Source organism: Macaca mulatta, chromosome 3, assembly GCF_049350105.2.
Source record: "Macaca mulatta isolate MMU2019108-1 chromosome 3, T2T-MMU8v2.0, whole genome shotgun sequence".
Taxonomy (NCBI): Eukaryota; Metazoa; Chordata; class Mammalia; order Primates; family Cercopithecidae; genus Macaca; species Macaca mulatta.
In genome coordinates this window covers 8,077,565-8,100,806 of record NC_133408.1, presented here as the reverse complement: position 1 = coordinate 8,100,806, position 23,242 = coordinate 8,077,565, and the positions used below count along the sequence as shown (strand labels likewise).

Genomic DNA, 23,242 nt, shown 5'->3' with positions numbered 1-23,242 from the left:
GCAATTATAAAAAAGTGTAATGGCCAAATTATGGTTTTGCCACACGATGAACTATTAAGTATTAAAAAAATTTTTGCAGTTAAGGAAATACTCAAACATGTGAAGAAAATTCACTCTGTCTAAAATAATTGCTTTTAGCTTCTGGGATTAAATGGTTTGTTTGTTTTTTGAGGCAAAGTCTTGCTCTTTCACCCAGGCTGGAGTGCAGTGGCAGATCTCGGCTCACTGCAACCTCTGCCTCCTGGGTTCAAGTGATTCTCCAGTCTCAGCCTCCCGAGTAGCTGAGACTACAGGCACCCACCACAGGCGAATTTTTGTATTTTAGTAGAGACGGGGTTTACGCTTGTTGGCTCGGCTGGTCTCAAACTCCTGACCTCAAGCTCAAGTGATCTGCTCACCTTGGCCTCCCAAAATGCTGGGATTTCAGGCGTGAGGCACCATGCAGGGCCCCTAAATGGTTTATTACTTTATACTTTTTGAGGTTTTAAAAAATGTAATCCTGGTCGGGTGTGGTGGCTCACGCCTCGAATCCCAGCACTCTGGGCGGCCGAGGCGGGTGGATCACCTGAGGTCAGGAATTCGAGACCAGCCTGGCCAACATGGTGAAACCCCGTCTCTACTAAAAGTACAAAAAACTAGCCAGGCGTGGTGGCAGGTGCCTGTAATCCAAGCTACTCAGGGGGCAGAAGCAGGAGAATCACTTGAACCCAGGAGGCAGAGGCTGCAGTGAGCAGAGATCGCACCATCACATTCCAGCCTGGGGGACAAGAGCGAGACTTCATCTCAAAAAAAAAAAATGTAATCCTAGCTTTCACAATCTTGAAATAAAAACAGTTGTTACCAATTGATGAACTGCTTCCCATCATCTATTTAAGCCTAATGTTTAGAAATTCTCAATTCTAATTCTCAAAATTACCTGGTGTTTCAACCAAGTATTTCGGTTGCAAACTCCTGGAACAAATGGGGATTGTGATAAGCAGACACATCTTGAGGTTGATCTGTGTGGGTTAGCAGAGATTAGGTTTTAGTTTACAATGCTTGTTAACGCGAAAAAGTCTAAATGTCTGACAAATCATATATTCTTGAAATAAAATACTACACAGTGCTTACAAACGCTGTGTCAGTGTATTCATTAACATGGAAGAAAGGTCACAGTATGATAAAGACTACAAAATAGGATGTACGATACCATTTTGTATAATCATGTAAGCATAGAATAGGATCTGAGAAAAATGCATCTTTAAATAGCTACTTAAATAGTTGTTTAAGTAAGCGAATTATGGGTGATTTTAGCTTGTCTGCAGTTCCTGAGTTTTTTTTCCAATGAGTATTAGTTGCTCCCCTATGATGACACACATCTATTTGTCATCCCTGCCTCTGTCCATCTCCCTAACCTCATCCCTAACCCCACAAGACTTTTATACACATTTCCCAAACTGCTACAACAGAACAGAACTTCCCCCGGGGGCCTCCATGATTACCAAGAATCCAAGTACTAAGTACCAAGATCTGTGCCTTAAATCCTGATTAACCCACATTTGACGCACGTCAAGCTCAATCTCTGAGAAGCCAAGAGAATGCAGGGTTCTCGTTCACTAGTTTTTCTAATCAACCAATTGCTGTCTGATAAGAAGTTCTCTTCCTTATACTTTTAGATGTCTGATACCGGTACAGCCAGTCAACCATTCTCATCACTCAAAAGTATTGTCGACTCTGTTTAAAGGGCAAGAAACTAACTTTCTGTACTGATCCCAGAAAACATGCCTCAAGTGGCTTTTGAGACAAGATCTTTGTACCCCAGGTTGGAGTGCCGTGGCACAATGATAGCTCACCGCAGCCTCGAAATCCTGGGCTTGTGATCGTCCTTCATCAGCCTCCTGAGTAGCTGGGACTACAGACATGCACCACCATGCTCGGCTGATTTTTAAAATTTTTTGTAGAGACTGGGTCTCGCTGTTGCTCAGGCTGATTCTGAACTCAGGCTCAAGGAATCCTCCTACCTTGGCCTCCCAAAGCACTGGTGTGACTGCCACACCCAGCCCCCAGGGCGGCTTAGTTAAAAAACTTTTTTTCCTTTGACAGTTGAAGTTGGTTTATTGTAAACGTATGTGTCCTGGCCAGGTGCGGTGGCTCATGCCGGTAATCCCAGCACTTTGGGAGGCCGAGGTGGGCAGATCATCAGGTCAGGAGTTTGAGACCAGCCTGACCAACATGGTGAAACCCAGTCTCTAATAAAAATGCAAAAAAATTAGCTGGGTGTGGTGGTGCACGCCTGTAATCTTAGCTACTCAGGAGGCTGAGGCAAGAGAGTTGCTTGAACCTAGGAGGCAAAGGTTGCAGTGAGCTGAAATCACGCCACGCACTCCAGCATGGGCGACAGAGACTCCATCTCAGAAAAAACAACAAAAGGTGTTCCTTCCTGTGGGTAAGATGAAAAGAAAAGGAAAATGTGCAGCCTTAGGGCTAGCAAACACCCGAGTAATTGGTCAGATTTAACAAGGCAAGGCTTGCTCCAAAAAAACGTAGAAAAGCCTAACAGAGTAGTTCAAGGTAGGATCTTTTTTTTTTTTTTTTTTGAGACGGAGTCTCGCTCTGTCGCCCAGGCTGCAGTGCAGTGAGTGACCAGATCGCAGCTCACTGCAAGCTCCGCCTCCCGGGTTTATGCCATTCTCCTGCCTCAGCCTCCCGAGTAGCTGGGACTACAGGCGCCCGCTACCTCGCCCAGCTAGTTTTTTGTATTTTTTAGTAGAGACGGGGTTTCACCGTGTAGGCCAGGATGGTCTCGATCTCCTGACCTCGTGATCCGCCCGTCTCGGCCTCCCAAAGTGCTGGGATTACAGGCTTGAGCCACCGCGCCCGGCCAAGGTAGGATCTTAAAGTACTTCTGTTATGCTTTTCTACAATGTTTTTGGTATTAATCTATAAGCCAAAACCCTGTACCTGTTTTATTTTGTAAGAAAAACTAGTGATTTCTTTAAATGTGTCATTACAACGAGTATAGAACGATTGAAAAAATCTGTGATTCGAAAACATCTATGACCACTCTCAGGGGTGGGAAGTTTGGGGATTGCAACTAAGTAAACACTGGCAGATGGGTTCTATGGTTAAAAGGCTTAAAAACTCATCTATTCTACCTACACTTCAGAATTAAAGGCAAATCTGTTCATCACCCTTTCAGGCCTCCATCATGTAATGACCAACAGTGCTCAGGTGGCTCCTAGTCCTTCCCCATCCCCCAGGGGTTATCAAAGCTTCTTTGCGGTCAGTTCATCCCACGTCACCAAGCTTTGCATTTGCTTTTACTGTTTCCTCACTATTCCCTATAAACTCTGCTCTGGCAGTCCGTGCAGAGATCTGTGATCCCACAGGGCTTGTTTTTAAAGGATTCTTGCCTACTAATCAGCCCATAGGCAAAACAACACACCACGTGTAAAGAGGTTTGAATTCTGTTCCAAGGACCCCTCTTTAGTGATAACCTCAGCAAGGGCTGTTCTCTGGCCGTTTTCACTGTTGCCAAGCCAAGACTATAGTTAGAGGGCAAAATGAGAATACAATGTATATGAAAGCAAATCTGGAAAATACATACCATAGTAGATTTAGTTGTAGTTTTTTTTTTGAGACCAAGTTTCACTTGTCACCCAGGCTGGAATGCAATGGTGTGAACTCGGCTTACTGCAACCTCTACCTCCTGGGTTCAAGCAATTCTGCCTCAGCCTCCTGAGTAGCTGGGATTACAGGTGCCCACCACTAAGCCCAGCTAATTTTTAAATTTTTATTAGAGATGGGGTCTCACCTTGGCCAGGCTGGTCTCAAACTCCTGACCCCAGGTGATCTACCCACCTCAGCCTCCCAAAGTGCTGGGATTACAGGTGTGAGCCATCATGCCTGGCCTACTCGATACTTTTTTTAACCTCATACGAAGAGCTAAGAATTATGTATTTGCTTTGATTCAAAGGATATTGGATTGTTTTTCCCTTAAACCAAGTCAAGCAACTTCAAAGGACATAGCAAGTATTAAAGCAGTTGTCTCATGTATCAGCCAAAAATGAACCACATCATGGTCCCGTATTATGTAATACTGTACCTTCTCTTTAGATAAACAAGTAGTTAGCATTCTATTACAACTCCTTATAGTATTCACATAACAACATGCTGTACAGGTCTGTTGCCTAGCAGTAATAGGTTAAACCATTCAGCGCTACATATGTAATAGGCTATGCCACTGAGGGTTTGCGTAAGCACTCTTTATGACGTTCACGCACAAAAACTGCCTAACCATGTGTTTCTCAGACTGTATCCAGTCAGTAGTGACCCATGACTGTATTAAACAAAAATTAAAAAATTCACTTAAAAAAACAAAAAGTAAGATAAAATATGGAATTTTTTTTTGGAGATAAGGTCTCACTCTGTTGTTGCCCAGGCTGGAGTGCAGTGGTGCAATCTGGACGCGCTGCAACCTCCACCTCACAGATTCAAGCGATTCTCCTGGTTCAGCCTCCTGAGTAGCTGGGATTACAGGCACCAGCCACCACACCCAGCTACTTTTTTTGTATTTTTAGTAGGGACAGGGTTTCACCATGTTGGCCAGACTCAAATGTGGAAATTCTGTAAATAAAATGTAAACCAGAATTTAATCCATGTGCTCCAAAATATTTTCATAATTGAGATTTTATTGGTTGAGGATCAGTACAGACATTTCAATTTGTACACAATTCTTAACATATGTAACGAAATTCTAAAAAGCCATGTATTGTAATTCTTTTTTAAAGTTATTCCAGTGACTTTCCAGCTTAAAATTTGGAAGCAAATTTTCCTTAAGAGGCTATCAAGTACCAGTATCTTCACATGTTGGTCAGCTGTTACGTATGGCCCACCAGTTCACAACTGAATAGCATGTACACTACATATCCAAATCTGTAATCTTTCACAGCACAGTAACGAAGTTAGTAGGCAAACAGGACGACCACAACCAAACATGTTACAGAGTGCACACAATTCCGCCAGGGAGCGCCATGATCGAGGAGTGGTTTGCTTTAGGAAACAATTCTACTAAAAAACATGAGAAGAGAAGTAAAATAAAATGTTCAAGACATTAAATGCAGGACTGACTCCATATTGCCATTTAATATGCTTTGTATTATAGGATATAAAAACTAACCCCCCATCTATGGAATGTTAAGCTGGCACCCAAGACAGTCAAAGCCTCCCATAATTCAATATCCCACACTATTTTCTGGTTGTACCAAAAAATAAACAACCAGCAAATGATTTCACCTCTTAAAAAAAAGCATTTACACTTAAAAAATGGGATGAGGTGGGATTCCCTCCTTCTTAAAAATGTTTCTAGAGCTACTAAAAAACTTGCATTTACAAAATAGTTGATAAAAATATTCCTCTGGATTGTACAAGAAGGGAGACAGGGACCACTGGGAAGACATGGTATATGGTATTAATCAGACTTGGCTTCTTTCTCTCCTGCTTCATCAGAGGCTGGACTCTGCAAAAGAAAGGAAATTGAGATCTTTAGCACTTAAAATGTTGTCATTTTATTTATATGCAACTATCAGGTCTTTACAAAAGTCAATAATCTTTATTTGTAAAGTCACCTACTCTTGTTAAAAAACTTTTGTAACCACCTCCCCACCTCAAATCAATACTTGCGGCACTTCCATGGTCATGTTCATATACAGAGCAGCAAAAAAATGTGAGTTGCACCACATGTACATTCCAAGCTGAGGTCACTTTGTCTTCTTGTTTTAGCTCTGATGCCGTAACTACTGTTTTTCTGGTCTACTTAATGCCACGCATTTTACATCTTTGTGCTTTTTACTGATGATTTTGCTGTTTAAAATGGCCCCATAAGCATCTTGTCCAAGTGCTATCTAATGTTGCTAAATTCAAGGCTGTGATGTGCCACACAGAGAACGTATGTGTTGGACAGCTTTGTTCAGGTACGAATTACAGTGCTACTGGTAGTGAGTTCCATGTAAATTTAACATACATTAATTAAGGCATGTCTGAACAGAAATACACATGTAACAAAGTCACGTATTTATCAGTTGATGAAAATGTTGTGATCAGAGGTTTGTAGGAACCCAATCCTGTATTTCTCCTATGTGAAACGGTTTCATACTTGTGGCAGCCTTATATTAATAGAACACAGCTATAAACAAGAGAGAACCAACTGTAATTTGATAATATGTACTGGAAGGTCAAGTTCTTCCTTTAAAATCAGAACTAGATTAGCAATGTTACCTTATTATCACACAATATTTGATGTATGGTTAGAATTAAGAAGTACAGGTCAGGAGCAGTGGCTCACGCCTGTAATGGCAGCACTTTGGGAGGCCGAGGTGGGCGGATCACCTGAGGTCAGGAGTTTGAAATCAGCCTGGCTGACATGGTGAAACCCCGTTTCTACTAAAAATACAAAAAATTAGTTGGGCGTAGGGGAGCATGCCTGTAATCCCAGCTACTCGGGAGGCTGAGGCAGGAGAATCACTTGAACCCGGGAGGCGGAGGTTGCAGTGAGCCGTCCCAGCACTGCACTCCAGCTTGGGCAACAAGAGCGAAACTCCATCTCAAAAAAGAAAAAAGAAAAAACAAAGAAGGGAATTAAGAAATACAAGTTAAAAAAAAAAACTGTGATTGTAAATTTCTTAATTTAGGAATAAGTTTATAACTTAAGAATTTGATAAACATCAAATTTAGTATCAAAGAATTTGATATTTATCAAATTCTTAAGTGGTATCAAAATTTAAATATCAAAATTTAAAAATCAATATACTAAATTACTTATCTTTTCTAGCTTAGTTAATATAACAAACATAAAATAAAGAGGCCTGGCTTAACTGAACCTTGCAGTTATTTTTTAAGAAACAGCTTCCAGGCTAGAGGAGTACAGTGGTGTTCACAACAAACCAATCAAAATCTGTTACAGATTTCTTTGTTCCTTCTCTACTCCCACTGCTTGGTTAATAAGAAAAAACATATTTTCCTCATAGCTTAAAACAATAAAGATTCAGCCTGGGTAACAGACACTGTCTCTAAAAATAAAGATTAATGACACTAGTCTTTTTACTTGCTTTATGTATATTATTTAGACCTTTAAGAAAAATACAAACAAAACATTTTCATTAGAAACGAAAGTGGGAAAAATATGCCAAGAAAAATGCAAGTAAGGGTAATAAACTTTCGAAAATATATTTAAAAGCAACATCCAGAATATAAAAACAAAACAAAGATTAAATTATATCTCAAATTGAGCATATTAAAATTTCTTGCTCTTAAGCCATTTACGTATTTACTTTCCAATAGGATAAATCATAAACCATTTGTCCATTCATTTTGGGATACTGTACAAAACTTTGTTCAATATTATAATGAATACTGTTATCTGCTACAAAAAACGTACAATGTAGTATCTACTGTTCAGAGTGAAAACACACACACGCTTCTGACCTCCTCAGTTTTCGTTTCCCCGTTTTCTGCAGGTAAATCTTCTTTAGTTTCTTGGTTAGCCACTTCGGCCTGTTTTCCCTTTGCTCCCCTTTTCCCTTTTGTTTGCACTTTTTTGTCTGAAGATTTATCCTATGATAGAATAAGAATATATTTTAAGTACAAACTTTACCCCTTATTTACAGTTTGTTTTTACTTTTCTCCCTTCATGTCAGACAAGTAATGTAAACAATGGTGCTGACTTCATAGCAAGGTTTGAGAGGGACATCTCACACATTAGTGTGAAAACCCAATTTTCAAGCTTATGAAAGGATCTCATTTTGTATAGACTGTATCTGTAATAGCTGTCACATTAATGTCTATCACACAACAGCTGATATACCTATTACATGAGACAACTTAGGGTTCACCCCAGTAATCAGGAAAACAGCGTATGCTAAGGAGATTTTAACAGTATTTGCATGTCAAGCCTCATTAGACGTATGACAAATCCTAAAGCCCAAGCTATACTTCAGCACTGTCGCCATCATCTACTATTCTCTGCAGTTCCACATGACAAGACAAATGAAGTCGAATACCAGAGGAGTCTCGTCAACTGTATTCCCACCCATCCCCAAATTTGTTGTGAACTTGAACAATACTGTCCTCACAAGACCTCAACCCTCACATTAAGACCATTCACCTGAAAAAAAGCACCATGCCGTACGGTCAGGTTGACTATCCTGCTACAGTTACTCCCTTGATATCATATAATGAGGAATTAAAAGAATCAATTTTGAATTTATCATTTTCATATAGGTGTTTGAAGAATCTGAAAAGTACCGGTATTTAAAATGACCATACTAACTTGACACATTAAGTTCAAAATTTAAGCCATGTTAAAGAAACATAAAAATACTTTTGGATACCATCCATCAATACTGAGAAGAAAGCTTAACATTTATTTCTTGTTAGTAAGTATGCAACAGCAGCTAAATTAGTTTAGCCCCCAGCGGGTGGTATAAAAGACCCATAGGCCGGGCGCGGTGGCTCAAGCCTGTAATCCCAGCACTTTGGGAGGCCGAGATGGGCGGATCACGAGGTCAGGAGATTGAGACCATCCTGGCTAACACGGTGAAACCCCGTCTCTACTAAGAAATACAAAAAATAGCCGGGCGAGGTGGCAGCGCCTGTAGTCCCAGCTACTTGGGAGGCTGAGGCCGGAGAATGGCGTGAACCCGGGAGGCGGAGCTTGCAGTGAGCTGAGATCCGGCCACTGCACTCCAGCCTGGGCTACAGAGCTAGACTCCGTCTCAAAAAAAAAAAAAAAAAGACCCATAAGGATACTGACCAATTACTTGAGTTAAAGGGCCATAAAGACAAGCACACAACTTCAATGCTAACGTGGGTGGAAAAATCACTGCACGGTGTTCTGTACTAACAGCAGGATTCCACAGACAAAAATCACTGCAGGATGTTCTGTACTAACAGTAGGATTCCACAGACAGCATAATGACTTTTAATACTTCAACATCCTTCGAATAACACGTGTATCTGAGACAAAACTGCTACTACACACATTGCTATCACGAAGTTTCACAATCACTTGTGTACTGATTTCTAAAGATTTCTCATTAATTTCATAATCATTCCAATACAAAAAATACAAAACTGGGAAACAGTTAAAATAGAATACACAGTAATACCCTGAATTTGAAATAATACCACCTGTAACCATTATCAGCTGATAAGCTAAATAAAACAAAATCAAGTTTCCCTAATGTTTGGACCTTCAAAACATTTAGTTCTAGGGAAATGACACACTGTAACAGATACGCCTTGAAAACATGTCTACTATGTAGTATGAAAATCAATTCACCAAGTGCTTACCTTCTGTTTAAAGTCTGATCAACTATGAAGTCAAAGGTGTATTACAAAAACTAGATGTAAAAATGAACAAATCCCTTCTGCCCTTTTTTCCTTGGAGAAGGCTGACCTCATAGGCTCGTTCCTCAACGAGCACTGACATGAAGACTTACCTGTTAGCCTCTCAATTACATCTGATGTCCCAACCCACTGAGAGTCCAACTTGGAACTGTTTTCATTAAAAAATTTACTTTACAGTAGATCTCAAGGTGGACAAAGATAAATAAGAAATAAGAAAAATGTAAAGAGGGAAACAGGCAGATATTTCAGCCAATTAGTTTTAAAAAAACCCCAACAACCCAGAATCAAAAAAGTAATAATATACCGCTCACACCAACATTTTAAACAAGGTCAGCTAATTTTTTAGGCCTTCATCAAGTTTCCGTGCTGTTCTAACTGTATACAGAGAATGACCACATTGTCTTCTGGTAATGAGATTGCAACTTGAAAAATACTATTCTCATACCTTCCTTGAAGCTTTATTTTTAAAAGGATCACAAAAACAGAACTTTCTGTTAAAGAAAACATAGTTAAGATTTTTTACACTCAGCTCTGTACAAAATTTAAATTAAAAAAGAAAAAACATCTTTGTTTTATACCTTTATTTAACAAGGACAAATTTAGTAATTATCCAAGAACTCCTCAATGTCAAGGAAATTAATCTTGCCTCTTCTGATGATTGTGCAGTGCTACACTTCTACCTACACTTTTAGGAAAGAGGTGAAGGCATTAACAAAAAAATTTTTTGAGACTTCAAACAGCAAACTTTCACCTAAGTTTAGGATAGAAATTAATCACCCCGTGAACATTAGAGCTTTACAAATGGTGGTTTCAATGCTAGATCCAAACACAAAGTTTATACACGTTTTACACATGTTCTGCTTTTCCACTCTGAAAGTTATCAAACACACGTATATCCAAAGCCAACTTCATTCTACAGACCTGCAATTCGAATCATGCAATCACGAATTTATTAGGGAGCAGCCAAAATCACGGTTTTGTATAACTGTTAATAAAACACTTTTAGAGTAGTAGCGGTTATTTTCTCAGAGATCACAACTTCTGACCTCCCCACTCCCACCCCGTAAAAAGGTTAAGATTTCCCCAAGTTGGCTTGGAAACTGTATAAAAACTTACACGTTCCCTGCCTCAGTCCTAACTTGGCTCTTTTATCCTCAAAAGAGGAAGTACAAGCATGCAATTAAAGGCCAACCACTAGCCACAACGTACGCAACGCAAAGAATAAATTTCCTTTGCAGACTTGCTAATATTTAATATTTTTTGTCGTCCCAAGTCTCCTAACATCTGCAGCAGCATTAGTGTGATATAGTCCTATAAACCAGGACGAATATATCCATTACATTTTACCCCGACCAGAAGAAGTTATTTACCGTAGTTATTAAAATATAAAGAAAGCTCAAATAGCTAATCAAAATGAAAAGTCCCGCATTAAGGAGCAGTGTACCTAAGGCCCCGCTGCACCCCAATGCGCGTTTCGAAGCCTACCTTCGCTGCTGCCTTTTTCGGCTTCGCTTCCACTTTGGCAGGAGGTTTCTGAAAGGCAAAAGTAGCACTGAACGTCCTTACCCGGGACGACCCGCGAAAAACAAACGGTTACGGGGCTGGCTTTACTTACAGCTGACAACCGCGCCGATCTCCTCTTGGGCTTGGAGAAAGAAAAAGGAGAGTCAGCGAGAAAGGCAGGCAGGCCAGCGGCTCACTGGAAACCCACCACCCCCCGCAGAAGGCTCCGAACTCACCTCTTCCTTGGCGGCCCCTTCGGCGGAGCTGACCTGCGGGGACAAGGAGACGGGCGAATGCAGGCGGGCCGCAGTCCCAGGACTCGCGCGCCCGCACGGCCCCGAGAACAATGCCCGGCCGCGTGACGTCACGGCTTCCCGCCGCCCCGTTCGAATCGCCCCCTTGGCTCCCCCGGCCGCCGAACGTTCCAGAGCAGCCGCCCCCGCGGCCGCCGAGCGCCCGCCTGCCCGCCCGCCGGTCTCCAAGCGCCTCCCGGGCCCGTCGCCACCGTGAGTGCAGCGGGGCCTGGGCCTCGCGGGGCCCAGCAGACGGCGGCTCCAGGGGGCGTGTGCGGGCCGCGGCCACCGCTCACCTTCCTCTTGGGCATCCTGGCGGCGGGGAAGGCGCGTGCCGAATGCCTGCGGGCCGCGGCGCGCCGAGAGCCTTCGCGAAACTGGGCTGCCTGGCCGCTGCCACTCCTCCCGCCGCCCGAGCTGCTGAGACCCACAGCGGGGGCGGTGGGAGAACCGGATGGAACCGGATTGGGAGCCCGCCTCCTCCTCCCCCCGCGTCCCCTGCCGCGGGCTCCCCCTCCCCTCCGGCCGGGCCGCCCCCCGCCCCCGCCCCCGCCCATTGGCTGTGGGGCTCAGCCCGCGCCCGGAATAGGTGAGACAGGCCGTCACTCGACCTTGCGCTCCGCCCCCTCCCGGGCGCCCCCCCACCCCTTCCCGCCGTCTCGCGGGGCCCCAGGCCCAGGCGAAGGGGGCGGGGCCCCAGTGGCGCTCCGACCTCACGGTAGTTTGTTTGAAGCCGAGCTGCGAAGTGCGGTCTGCGCGCTGATTGGCGGGAGCATGCCACGTGACCGCAGGTCCCCACCCACAATCCTTCTGGATACCTGGGCGCCTTCAGGCCACTGGCATCTGGCCCCTCCCCTCTGGGGTGAATTGGGTTCGAACATTTATAGTTGGTATCTTAGACTGGGAAGGGAGAAGGACAAGGGATACAGGAACTAGCAAATTCCTCCCGCCTCAGTCGGCAAGAAAGGCTATTCAGGGGCTCCAGCTTCGCAGGCCTGCGTGAAACAGGCCCTGGTGCGCAGGCGTTGGAGGAGGGCGTGGGAAGGAGAGCCGACGAGAGCTCGGCGTGGGCCAGTGCGCAGGCGCGGGACGCTTGCTGCGCTTTCACTCGCCCAGGTCCACACCTGGGGCTCCGATGCGAAGTTACGGCAGGCGGCCTTTCTGTGTAACTTCCTTCCTTCCTTTCTTTTATTTAAGACAGGGTCTCGTTGTGTCATCCAGGCCGGAGTGCAGTGGTGCAATCACGGTTCACTGCAGCCTCGACCTCTTCGGCTCCAGCGATCCTCCCACCCCAGCCTGCCGAGTAACTGGGACCACAGTGCACCACTATGCCCGGCTAACTTTTGTATTTTTTGTAGAGGCGGGGTTTCACTATGTTGCTCAGCCTGGTCTCCAACTCCTGGGCTCAAGCAACCCTCCCGCCTTGGCCTGCCAAAGTGCTGGGAATCCAAGCTGTGGAACTTTCTTCAGATTTCCCTGAGGACTGCAGGTGCACGACGGTCGTTTTTGGGCTCAGAGTAGGGCAGCTCTCAGATTGCAGCTCCTGCGAACCGTTCGCGACCGTCTCCAGCACTCGCGGACCCCCAGAGGAATGTTTTATTTTCTCCATAGCATTGATGGAATATATATCCTTATACATTCCATGTATATCTCAGCAAGAATACGCACGGAAGTGGTACCAGCGGTTGCCTCTGGGGAGAACTGGGGAGATTGAGGGTAAAATTTCCCTTTCTCGTGTGTAGTGTTTTTTTTTCACTTTCCTACCTGCATGGATTACCTTAAAAAAATTCAACATCAGGGAGTACCCAAGTTTGTGGCACAAGCATGCACTGAGCACTTGCCTTGTGGCAGGCACCGTGAAGTCCCTGGGGTAGAGAGAATCCAGGTTTGTATCCCAAGCACTGGGTCTAGTAATTTAGTGGAGAGAGAAAGTACTCAATTGGCCTAGTAAAGAAAGGGGAACATCGGCATAGGTTGGTCAGCATATTTCAAGGCATGCTGACTTACTAGAGTGTGGCAGCCCACCAAGACCTTTAAAGTGTCAGGGATGGAGATATGAAAAATGGACGTAAAGATCAGGGGAAAGAGGTAGAAAAAAAAGAAGAGCAGCCGGTCGTGAAGTTCGATCACTATCCAAAGATCGAGGGATACTGCAAGGTCTTAAGCAAGGGAACACTATGCTTTTGGACTTACCTTATAAAGATCTTTCTCCCGTAAGAACCGAAGATGCGCTAGGTCAGAGGTGACAACTGATGGTCCACAGATGTTTTCTTTGGCCTAGTTTTTTTAAGTTGCCAACACAAACAAATGGAGCAGCCAGAACTCAAATGAAAAACTATTTGGCAGTATCCTTTTTTTTTTTTTTTTTTTTAAAGAAACAAGGTTTCACTCTGTTGCCCAGGCTGGAGTGCAGTGCTATTCACAGGTGTGATTCCACTACTCATCAGCGTGGGAGTTTTGACCTGCTCCGTTTCTGACCTGGGCCGGTTCACCCCTTCATAGGTAAACTTGCGGGTCTTTTGCTCCCTGTAAGGTCACCATCGTGGTGCTAATCACAGTGTAAACACCTGATCAGCACAACCCACTGTAGCCCAGAACTGGATTCAAGCAATCCTCTTGCCTCAGGTTCCCAAGTAGTTGGGACTACAGGCGTGTGCCACCATCTCCAGCTGGCGATATGTTTTAAACTTAAACAGAGGCCGGGCGCGGTGGCTCACGCCTGTCATCCCAGCACTTTGGGAGGCCGAGACGGGCGGATCACGAGGTCAGGAGATCGAGACCATCCTGGCTAACACGGTGAAACCCTGTCTCTACCAAAAAATACAAAAAACTAGCTGGGCGAGGTGGCGGGCACCTGTAGTCCCAGCTACTCGGGAGGCTGAGGCGGGAGAATGGCGTGAACCCGGGAGGCGGAGCTTGCAGTGAGCTGAGATCCGGCCACTGCACTCCAGCCCGGGCGACAGAGCGAGACCCCGTCTCAAAAAAAAAAAAAAAAAAAAAAAACTTAGACACTTACTTTCAGGACTCAGTCATTCCACTGCTGGAAAGGTACACAACAAAAATGCTTATATATTTTCACCAGAAGACATGAAATAGAATATTTATAGCAGAACAATTTGTTATAAGCCCAAACAGAGCAATCTAAATGCCAATCAACAAAAGAATAGATGAATAAATGGAAGACCGTCAGCAATGAAAATGACCCATATGCTACTACATACAACAATGTGGATTAATTTCACTAGCATAATGTTGAGAGAAAGATACCAAATCCAAAAGTGTGTACACTGTGTGATTTTATTCATATAATGTACAAAAGCAGGCAAAACGAATCCAGTCTGTTGGAAGACAGGATAGTGCTTCCTGGTTGGGGTTGAGGTGGGGAACTAGCGACTGGAGGAGAGAGCAATGGAAAAATTTGGGGGGCTGGCTATTCATGCTCGGTTTCTTGGTCTGGATGTTGGTTGTACTATGTTCACTTCATGAATACTAATTGAGCTGTTCACTTATGTTTACGTTTCTGGGTATATATAAGTTTTGTTGTTTTTTTTTTTTTTGACAGAGTTTGGCTGCTTTACCCAGGCTGGAGTGCAGTGGCGAGATCTCGGCTCACTGCAAGCTCCGCCTCCTGGGTTCACACCATTCTCCTGCCTCAGCCTCCGAAGTAGCTGGGACTACAGGCGCCTGCCACCACGCCCGGCTAATTTTTTGTATTTTTAGTAGAGACGGGGTTTCACCGTGTTAGCCAGGATGGTCTCAATCTCCTGACCTCGTGATCCACCTGCCTTGGCCTCCCAAAGTGATGGGATTACAGGGAAGCCATTGCGTCCAGCCTATAATAAAGTATTTTTTCAACATGTCAGAGTCAGAAATTTTCACTTACAAATTTAGCTCTTCCACTTCTCTTGTCATCCTTTCTGCATACGTTCCACAGACTGCACTTGACCTTGTATCTTGTAAGGAGGTGTTCTTAAGCCATCGTCCTGCCTCAGCCTCTCATGGACAAATGATTTTTTTTTTTTTTTAATGCAGGGATTCTCACTCAGTCGGCCAGACTGGAGTGCAGTGGTGCTATCTCTGCTCACTGCAACCTCTGCCTCCTGGGTTCAAGCAATTTTCCTGCCTCAGCCTCCCAAGTAGCTGGGATTACAGACGCACACCACCAGGCCCAGATAATTTTTGTATTTTTAGTAGAGACAGGGATTCACCATATTGGTCAGACTGGTCTCAAACTCCCGATCTCAGGTGATCCACCCACCTTGGCCTCCCAAAATTCTCGGATTACAGGCGCAAGCCACTGGGCCCAGCTGACAACTAATTTTTGACAAGGACACCATGAATATGCAATAGAGAAAGGCTGAAGCGGGGAGGATTACTTGAGTTCAAGACTTCGAGAAAACCAGCCTGGGCCACATAATGAGACCCCTATCTCTTTTTAAAAAAGTATTGTATACTAAAAGTTTACTAAGAGAGTGGATCTTAATATGTGAAGTGTTTTGTCACAAAAATAGCAGCAATCATCATAAAGCAGGTATAGTGAAACTGCGAGGGGATAAGTATGTTTATGGCCTTGATGGTGGTAATGGTTTCACAAGTGTATACTTATCCCGAATCTCATCCAAATGTTTACGTTCAATATGTACAGTTTTGATATGTTAATCATACCTGAATAAAGTGGTTTAAAAAAAGAGTTGGCAGGGTGCAGTGGCTCCTGCCTGTAATCCTAGCACTTTGGGAGGCCAAGGCAGGAGGATTGCTTGAGCCCAGGAGTTCACGACCAATCTGAGCAACACAGGGAGACCCCTGCCTCTACAAAAAGTAGTAGAAAAAAATTAGCTGGGCATAGTGGTGCATGCTTGTAATTACAGCTACTCAGGTGACTGAGGCTGGAGAATCACTTGAACCTGAAAGGCGGAGGTTGCAGTGAGCTGAGATTGTGCCACTGCACTCCAGCCTGGGCGACAGAGAGAGATCCTGTCCCTCCCAAAAAAGAGCCAAGCTTGGCCGGGCGCGGTGGCTCACGCCTGTAATCCCAGCACTCTGGGAGGCGGAGGCGGGTGGATCACGAGGTCAGGAGATCGAGACCATCCTGGCTAACACGGTGAAACCCCGTCTCTACTAAAAAATACAAAAAACTAGCCGGGCGAGGTGGCGGGCGCCTGTAGTCCCAGCTACTCGGGAGGCTGAGGCAGGAGAATGGTGTGAACCTGGGAGGCAGAGCTTGCAGTGAGCTGAGATCTGGCCACTGCACTCCAGCCTGGGCGACAGAGCGAGACTCTGTCTCAAAAAAAAAAAAAAAAAAAGAGCCAAGCTGCCTGTCCTCATAGGACTTGTGCTCTAGCATGAGAAGACAGACAATAAACCAGTAAACAGGATACTTTGACATAGTTGTAAGCGCCTTGAAGGAAGAAAACACAGAGTTTAGCCTGAGAGGTTGAGATGTAGGATCGGGTTATCTTGGGATGGGGGAGACCAGGGGTACATATTAAAGTCGTTTAGGCAATGAATGACTAGGATCTTGGCTGTAGGGATGGGGATCCGTGGTAGTGGTGGTGAAGTGGGGATATATATTGGTGGGGAATGGCAGGACTCTTCAGTGAATCTGATGTGAGACAGAGCACAGAGACTTTTGGCCATGAGCAATAGAAACCCAAATTAGCATCAACCACGAGAAAGGAGATCATCTCCAACAATAGAAGATGGATGTGGGATTCATAATAGGCTTGCCCTGGGTCGTGGACTTAGCAGCTTAATGGGTTATCACAGTCCCAAGTTCTTTTTTTTTTTTTCTTTTTTTCTTTTTTGAGATGGAGCTTCACTTTTGTCGCCCAGGCTGGGGTGCAGTGGCGCGATCTTGGCTCCCTGCAACCTCTGCCTCCTGGATTCAAGCGACTCTTCTGCCTCAGCCTCCCAAGTAGCTGGGATTACAGGCGGCTGCCACCACACCCAGGTAATTTTTGTGTTTTTAGTAGAGACGAGGTTTCACCATGTTGGCCAGGCTGGTCTCAAACTCCTGACCTCAGGTGATCCACCCGCCTCAGCCTCCCAAATTGCTGGGATTACAGGTGTGAGCCACCACGTCCAGCCTGTTTCTTTTTTTCCTCTTTTGTTGTGCCTCTTTCTGAGTTGGCTTCTTTCTCTGTCTGAAATTGAAATTCTAGGTATCTTATCCAGATTACAGCATCCAGACAAATAATGTCTATTTTCTCAGAGTGTCTGTCAATGGACTTTTCTTAGAATTTAGAATTTAGTCACAGTGAGGGGGACTCGGATACCCTTTTGACCAAATCAGGCCCACCCCTGGAGTTGGGCCGGAGTGGAGACAGTAGACACTTGAACAAATGAGGGCTCTGTCAGGAAGGACAATGAGAAGAGTTGATGTGGCCTGGTATTCAGCAGTATCTACCAGGTTGTGTGGATGGGGAGCCATTTGCCCTGCCAGGGACGCAGAGAGTTTGAGAGGAAGCTGGTAGGTCTGGTGTTGATGCTTTACGTTTTGGGAAATGTCCGGGTCCAGCAGGCAGTTGCAGCTACAGGCCTGGAGCTTAGGAGGAAGGAAATATTTGAAAGAAAAGAGATGTTCGGGTGAGAGCTGAAACCTCAGGCATGTGGAGGGGTCAAATGGGGAACGTAAAATGCCTACAGCTGGCAACTAGATATGTCACCCATTGTCCTGATGAAGCAGTTTCAGCGAGTGGCAGGGCAGAAAAAAAGCTGACGGTAGAGAGTGGAAGGGAAAGGAAGAAATGGGAAGAGCTCTGGATCCTACACTGCTGTGCTGGGCCACACTGTTTCCCTGGAAGCCCAGGATCTGAGCTGGTTTGTCCTCATGATGAAGACAGAAGATAAACAGGGTAGATGTGACCCAAGCCTGTGAACCAAGGAGAAGGTAGGAAGGGAGGTGATGGTCAGAACATGTGAGTGCTCAGCACTCATCACTCTATTGGATATCCAGGCTGCTGAAGAAGGATGAGAAGCAAAAGACGCAAATAAGAGCAAAAACACAGGGCTTGACACAGCTTGTCTATCATCACTATGATGGATGAGCTGGCCAGAGACACCCAAACACAAATACAGACATATAGCTCACCATGCAGCATATGTTTCTAGGCTGTTTCCAAACGTTATGGATACATGACTGTGTAATTAATTGTCATTAGATACGATGACTGGATTTCTGTTATTGCATGTATCCCTCTAGGAGTCCACAGTACTGATTGTTATTTTAAAAAGAACACTAAGCCAGCCATAAATTGGTCACATTATTCTCTCCTGCTCACAAATGAAGCCCGGTTTTCCAAATATGGAAAGGAAGGGTCCCTTGCTTCTCTCCGATATAGCTCAGCTTTTGTGGCTTCAGAGGATAATCACGCCCTCTAAGGGGCAGCCCACTTAATATTCAAGACCTGAGTGAAACCCCTCCCTGCAAAACCTACTCAGATATTAAGGGGCACTTGTTCTGCCTCTTTTTTTTTTTTTTTTTGTTTTGAGACGGAGTCTCGCTCTGTAGCCCAGGCTGGAGTGCAGTGGCCAGATCTCAGCTCACTGCAAGCTCCGCCTCCCGGGTTCACGCCATTCTCCGGCCTCAGCCTCCCGAGTAGCTGGGACTACAGGCGCCCGCCACCTTGCCCGGCTAGTTTTTTGTATTTCTTAGTAGAGACGGGGTTTCACCGTGTTAGCCAGGATGGTCTCGATCTTCTGACCTCGTGATCCGCCCGTCTCGGCCTCCCAAAGCGCTGGGATTACAGGCTTGAGCCACCGCGCCCGGCCTTTTTTTTTTATTTGAGACGGAGTGTCGCTCTTTCGCCCAGGCTAGAGTGCAGTGGCGTGATCTTGGCTCACTGCAAGCTCCGCCTCTCCAGTCTACGCCATTCTCTTGCCTCAGCCTCCCAAGTAGCTGGGACTACAGGCACCCGCCACCACACCTGGCTAACTTTTTGTATTTTTAGTAGAGATGGGGTTTCACCTTGTTAGCCAGGATGGTCTCAATCTCCCGACCTCGTGATCCGCCCGCCTTGGCCTCCCAAAGTGCTGGGATTACAGGCATGAGCCACCGCGCCCGGCCTCTGCCTGACTCTTGAAATCACATGAACAAGCTAAAGGTTTCCCTGTCTCTTGTGAGCTATAAAAGCAGAGGCAATGGTACAGACATGTGTATCTGACATGGCCTGAGGGGCGCTCCATTCTGAAGCCTGCAGGAGGAAGCTGCCTTAAGTTTGATTAGATGTTGCCCTACGTCTGTGGTTTGGAGTGTTGGCCAGGATAATAACTAAACGCAGAAAAAAATGTCGTCTAAATGCTACTTTTACATTTTTCTTTTTTTGTTTTTGAGACTTTTTTTTTTTTTTTTTTGAGACGGAGTCTCACGCTGTTGCCCAGGCTGGAGTGCAGTGGCGCGATCCCCGCTCACTGCAAGCTCCGCCTCCTGGGTTCACGCCATTCTCCTGCCTCAGCCTCCTGAGTAGCTAGGACTACAGGCGCCCGCCACCGCGCCCGGCTAATTTTTTGTATTTTTAGTAGAGACGGGGTTTCACTGTGGTCTCGATCTCCTGACCTTGTGATCCGCCCGCCTCGGCCTCCCAAAGTGCTGGGATTACAGGCTTGAGCCACCGCGCCCAGCCTTTTTTGAGACTTAACTCTGTCACTCAGGCTGAAATGCAGTGGTATGATCATAGCTCACTGTAATTTCAGACTCCTGGGCTCAAGAGATCCTCGTGCCTTGGCCTCCCAAAGCCCTGGGATTCCAGGCATGAGCTCCCGGGCTCAGCCAAGGCCTTTAATATCACATGATTTTGCATCTTCCTCTTGTTGCTTGTATTGATCATATTTGCATGCTGCAAAATGCTTTTTCCGTGGCACTCTGCCATGTGGTCATCTCAACACCCTGAACTATATGTGAAGTACCATCAATTTAGGTTTGATCCAAAAAGGACTTTCTCATTATCAAAATGTGCCTGTTATGTTGCCTGGGCCAGCGAAGTTATTCTTTCCATTAATAGCTCTAAATGGAATGAGAAATCTTGGACTCGTAGGTTAGTCTATTTTACTTGTGTGTTTATTTTGAATACTTTCGAAATGTTTGGTGAAACTTAATTTGGAACATTACAGGGCGCTCTCTCATCTCCGAGCTGACCTGTATAGAAAAGGGGAGAATTGTCTCTTCAGTGTGTCACTCGTGGGGCTGTAGGGGAGGCACGGAGATCACAGGTTGCATTTTTCACTGGAAATTTTCTAACACAGACCTATTAATCAGTCTAGCCTATTTTTCCATGGGAGGGAGATGAAAATAATGAAGTATATGAAATCACTTATTAACCCTTGCGTGCTCAATCCCCACATTAGATCAGGGCCTTCTGTATTTAATAGCATTCCATACTACTTTTTTGTTTTGTGTTTGAGATGGAGTCTTGCCCTGCCACCTAGGCTGGAGTGCAGTGGTGCGATCTCAGCTCACTGCAACCCCTGCCTCCTGGGTTCAAGCGATTCTCCTGGCTCAGCCTCCCGAGCAGCTGGGATTACAGGCACATGCATGCCACCATGCCCGGCTAATTTTTGTATTTTTAGTAGAGACAGGGTTTCACTATGTTGGTCAAGCTGGTCTTGAACTCTTGACCTCAGGTGATCTGCCCACCTCAGCCTCCCAAAGTGCTGGGATTACAGGCATGAGCCACCATGCCTGAACTATTTTTTTGAAAAAGTCTTAAATAATGCACACACCCCATTTTTATTTTATGCATATCCTTCCTTTATTTTATATTATTTACAAACAATACAATGTGCATCTGTAAACCTATCATCTAACTTGGAGCTAGGATGTGGACAGTTACCAAGATAAACTTATGTGTCCCTTCAAAATGCTTTGCATGCTTATAATTATTTATAGTACTTACAGTTGTTTGTTTAGTTAAGCCATAAGAGAACAAGGTCTGGGCATATTTGGTTCATCATCATATTTTACCCTGCAGTGAGTGAAGTATCTGATACCTAAAAGGCTTTAATATCTTTTTTAAAATATCTTTTTTTAAAGAAAAATGTAATTCTTGTAAAAACACATATCATAACATTTACCATCGTAACGATTGTCAAGTGTGCAGTTCAGTAGTGTTAAGTACTATGGTACAACAGATCTCCAAAACTCTGCCCATTAAACAACTTCCCATATCCACATCCCCCCAGTCTCTGGTAACCACTATTCTACTTTCTGTTTCTCAGTTTGACTACTTTAGATGCCTCATACAAGAGGAATCGTACAATATTTGTTTTTTGTGACTGGTTTATTTCACTTAGCATAATGTCGCCAGGGTTCATCCATGTTGTAGCATGTCAGAATCTTTTTTTTTTTTTTTGAGATGGAGTCTCACTCTGTCGCCCAGGCTCACTGCAACCTCTGCCTTCCGGGTTCAGTGGCGCGATCATCACTCACTGCAGGCTCCATCTCCAGGCTTAAGCAATCCTCTCATCTTGGCCTCCCAAAGTGCTGGGATTACAGATATGAGCCTCTAACCTTGGCCACTGAGCTTATTTATTTATTATTATTTTTTGAGACAGAGTCACACTCTGTCCCCCAGGCTGGAGTGCAGTGGCATGATCTCTGCTCACTATAACCTCCACCTCCCGGGTTTAGGTGATTCTCCCACTTCACCCTCCCAAGTAGCTGGGTTTACAGGTGCCTGCCACCACGCCCAGATACTTTTTGTATTTTTAGTGGAGACAGGGTTTCACCATGTTGGCCAGGCTGGTCTCGAACTCCTGACCTCAGATGATCTGCCTGCTTTGGCTTCCCAAAGTGCTGGGATTACAGGCATGAGCCACCGCACCTGGCCTCAGCTTATTTTATTTATTTTGTAGAGGCAGGTTCTCACTATGTTGGCCGGGCTAGTCTCAAACTCCTGACCTCAAGGAATCTTCCCATCTTGGCTTCCCAAAGTGCTGGGATTACAGGTGTGAGCCAACACAGTCTCATTTTTAAAAAGATTTAATTTAATTTAATTTTCAGGCTGGAGTGCAGTGGCACAATCTTGGCTCACTGCAACCTCCACCTCATGTATTCAAGAGATTCTCATGCCTCAGCCTCCTAAGTAGCTGGGATTACAGGCGTGTGCCACCACATCCTGCTGTTTATTTTTATTTTTAGTAGGGACAGGGTTTCACCATGTTGTCCAGGCTGGTCTTGAACTCCTGGCCTCAAGTAATCTGCCCACTTCAGCCTCCCAAAGTGCTGGGATTATAGGTGTGAGCCACCACGCCCAGCCTCATTTTAAAAAATAATGTTTTTCTACCCAATTGGATATGCTGCTGGTGAGAATTATTTAATTTTTTTCTGAGAATGGAATATATTTTCCCCCTTCCCTTTCCTTCCCCCTTCCCCTCCCCCTTCCCTCTTTCCTTCCCCCTCCCCCTTCCCTCTTCCCTTCCCCCTCCCCCTTCCATCTTCCCTTCCCCCTTCCCCCTTCCCCCTCCCTCTTCCCTTCCCCCTCCCCCTTCCCTCTTCTCTTTCCCCTTCCCTTCCCTTTTCCCTCCCCCTCCCTCCTTCCCTTCCCTTTTCCCTTCCTTCCCCTCCCCTCCCCCTTCCCATCCCTTCCCCCTCCCTTCCCCCTTCCCTTCCCCTCCCTTCCCCCTCCCTTCCCCCTTCCCTTCCCCTCCCTTCCCCTCACCTTCCCTTTCCCCTTTCCCTTCCCCTTTCCCTTCCCTTCCCTTCACTTCTCTAGGCAGGGTCTCACTCTGTTGCCCAGGCTGGAGTGCAGTGGTGTGACTATCGCTCACTGCAGCCTCGACCTCCTGGACTGAAGCCTCAAGCAATTCTCTCGCTTTAGCCTCCTGAGCCAGTTGGGACTACAGGTGTATGCCATCATGCCTGGATAGTTTTAAATTTCTTTGTAGAGACGGGGTTTCACCATTTACTTACCTAGACTGTGTTGAACTGCTGAGCTCAAGCGATGTACCTGCCTTGGGGATTCTTAGTAAATGTACAGGGCTGTGCAACCATCACTACAATCCAGTTTTGGAACATTTAAATCACCTGGAAAAGATCCCACCTGTCCATTTGCAGCCAATCCTGGCCA

General features: G+C 45.3%; 1 protein-coding gene and 1 non-coding gene across 4 annotated transcripts; both read right to left on the bottom strand.

Moving 5' to 3' along the window:
* Positions 1-4,652: 4,652 nt before the first annotated feature.
* HMGN1 (high mobility group nucleosome binding domain 1) lies at positions 4,653-11,929 on the bottom strand. 3 transcript variants are annotated; one of them, XM_077995756.1, is made up of 6 exons: positions 11,477-11,929; positions 11,124-11,156; positions 11,000-11,029; positions 10,870-10,917; positions 7,415-7,590; positions 4,653-5,497 (listed from the first exon to the last, which is right to left on the bottom strand). In XM_077995756.1, exons 1-5 carry the CDS (start codon positions 11,735-11,737, stop codon positions 7,432-7,434), a joined length of 531 nt encoding a protein of 176 aa, XP_077851882.1. In that variant the 5' UTR covers positions 11,738-11,929; the 3' UTR covers positions 4,653-5,497; positions 7,415-7,431. The 3 variants fall into 3 exon arrangements, with proteins under 3 accessions (XP_077851882.1, XP_001118717.3, XP_077851883.1); XM_001118717.5 differs by having other exon boundaries at positions 7,462-7,590; XM_077995757.1 differs by lacking the exon at positions 11,000-11,029 and having other exon boundaries at positions 7,462-7,590.
* LOC114677290 (small nucleolar RNA U13) lies at positions 7,668-7,772 on the bottom strand. Its single transcript, XR_003728569.1, has one exon. It is a non-coding gene; the product is annotated as a small nucleolar RNA U13 (small nucleolar RNA).
* Positions 11,930-23,242: the final 11,313 nt, after the last annotated feature.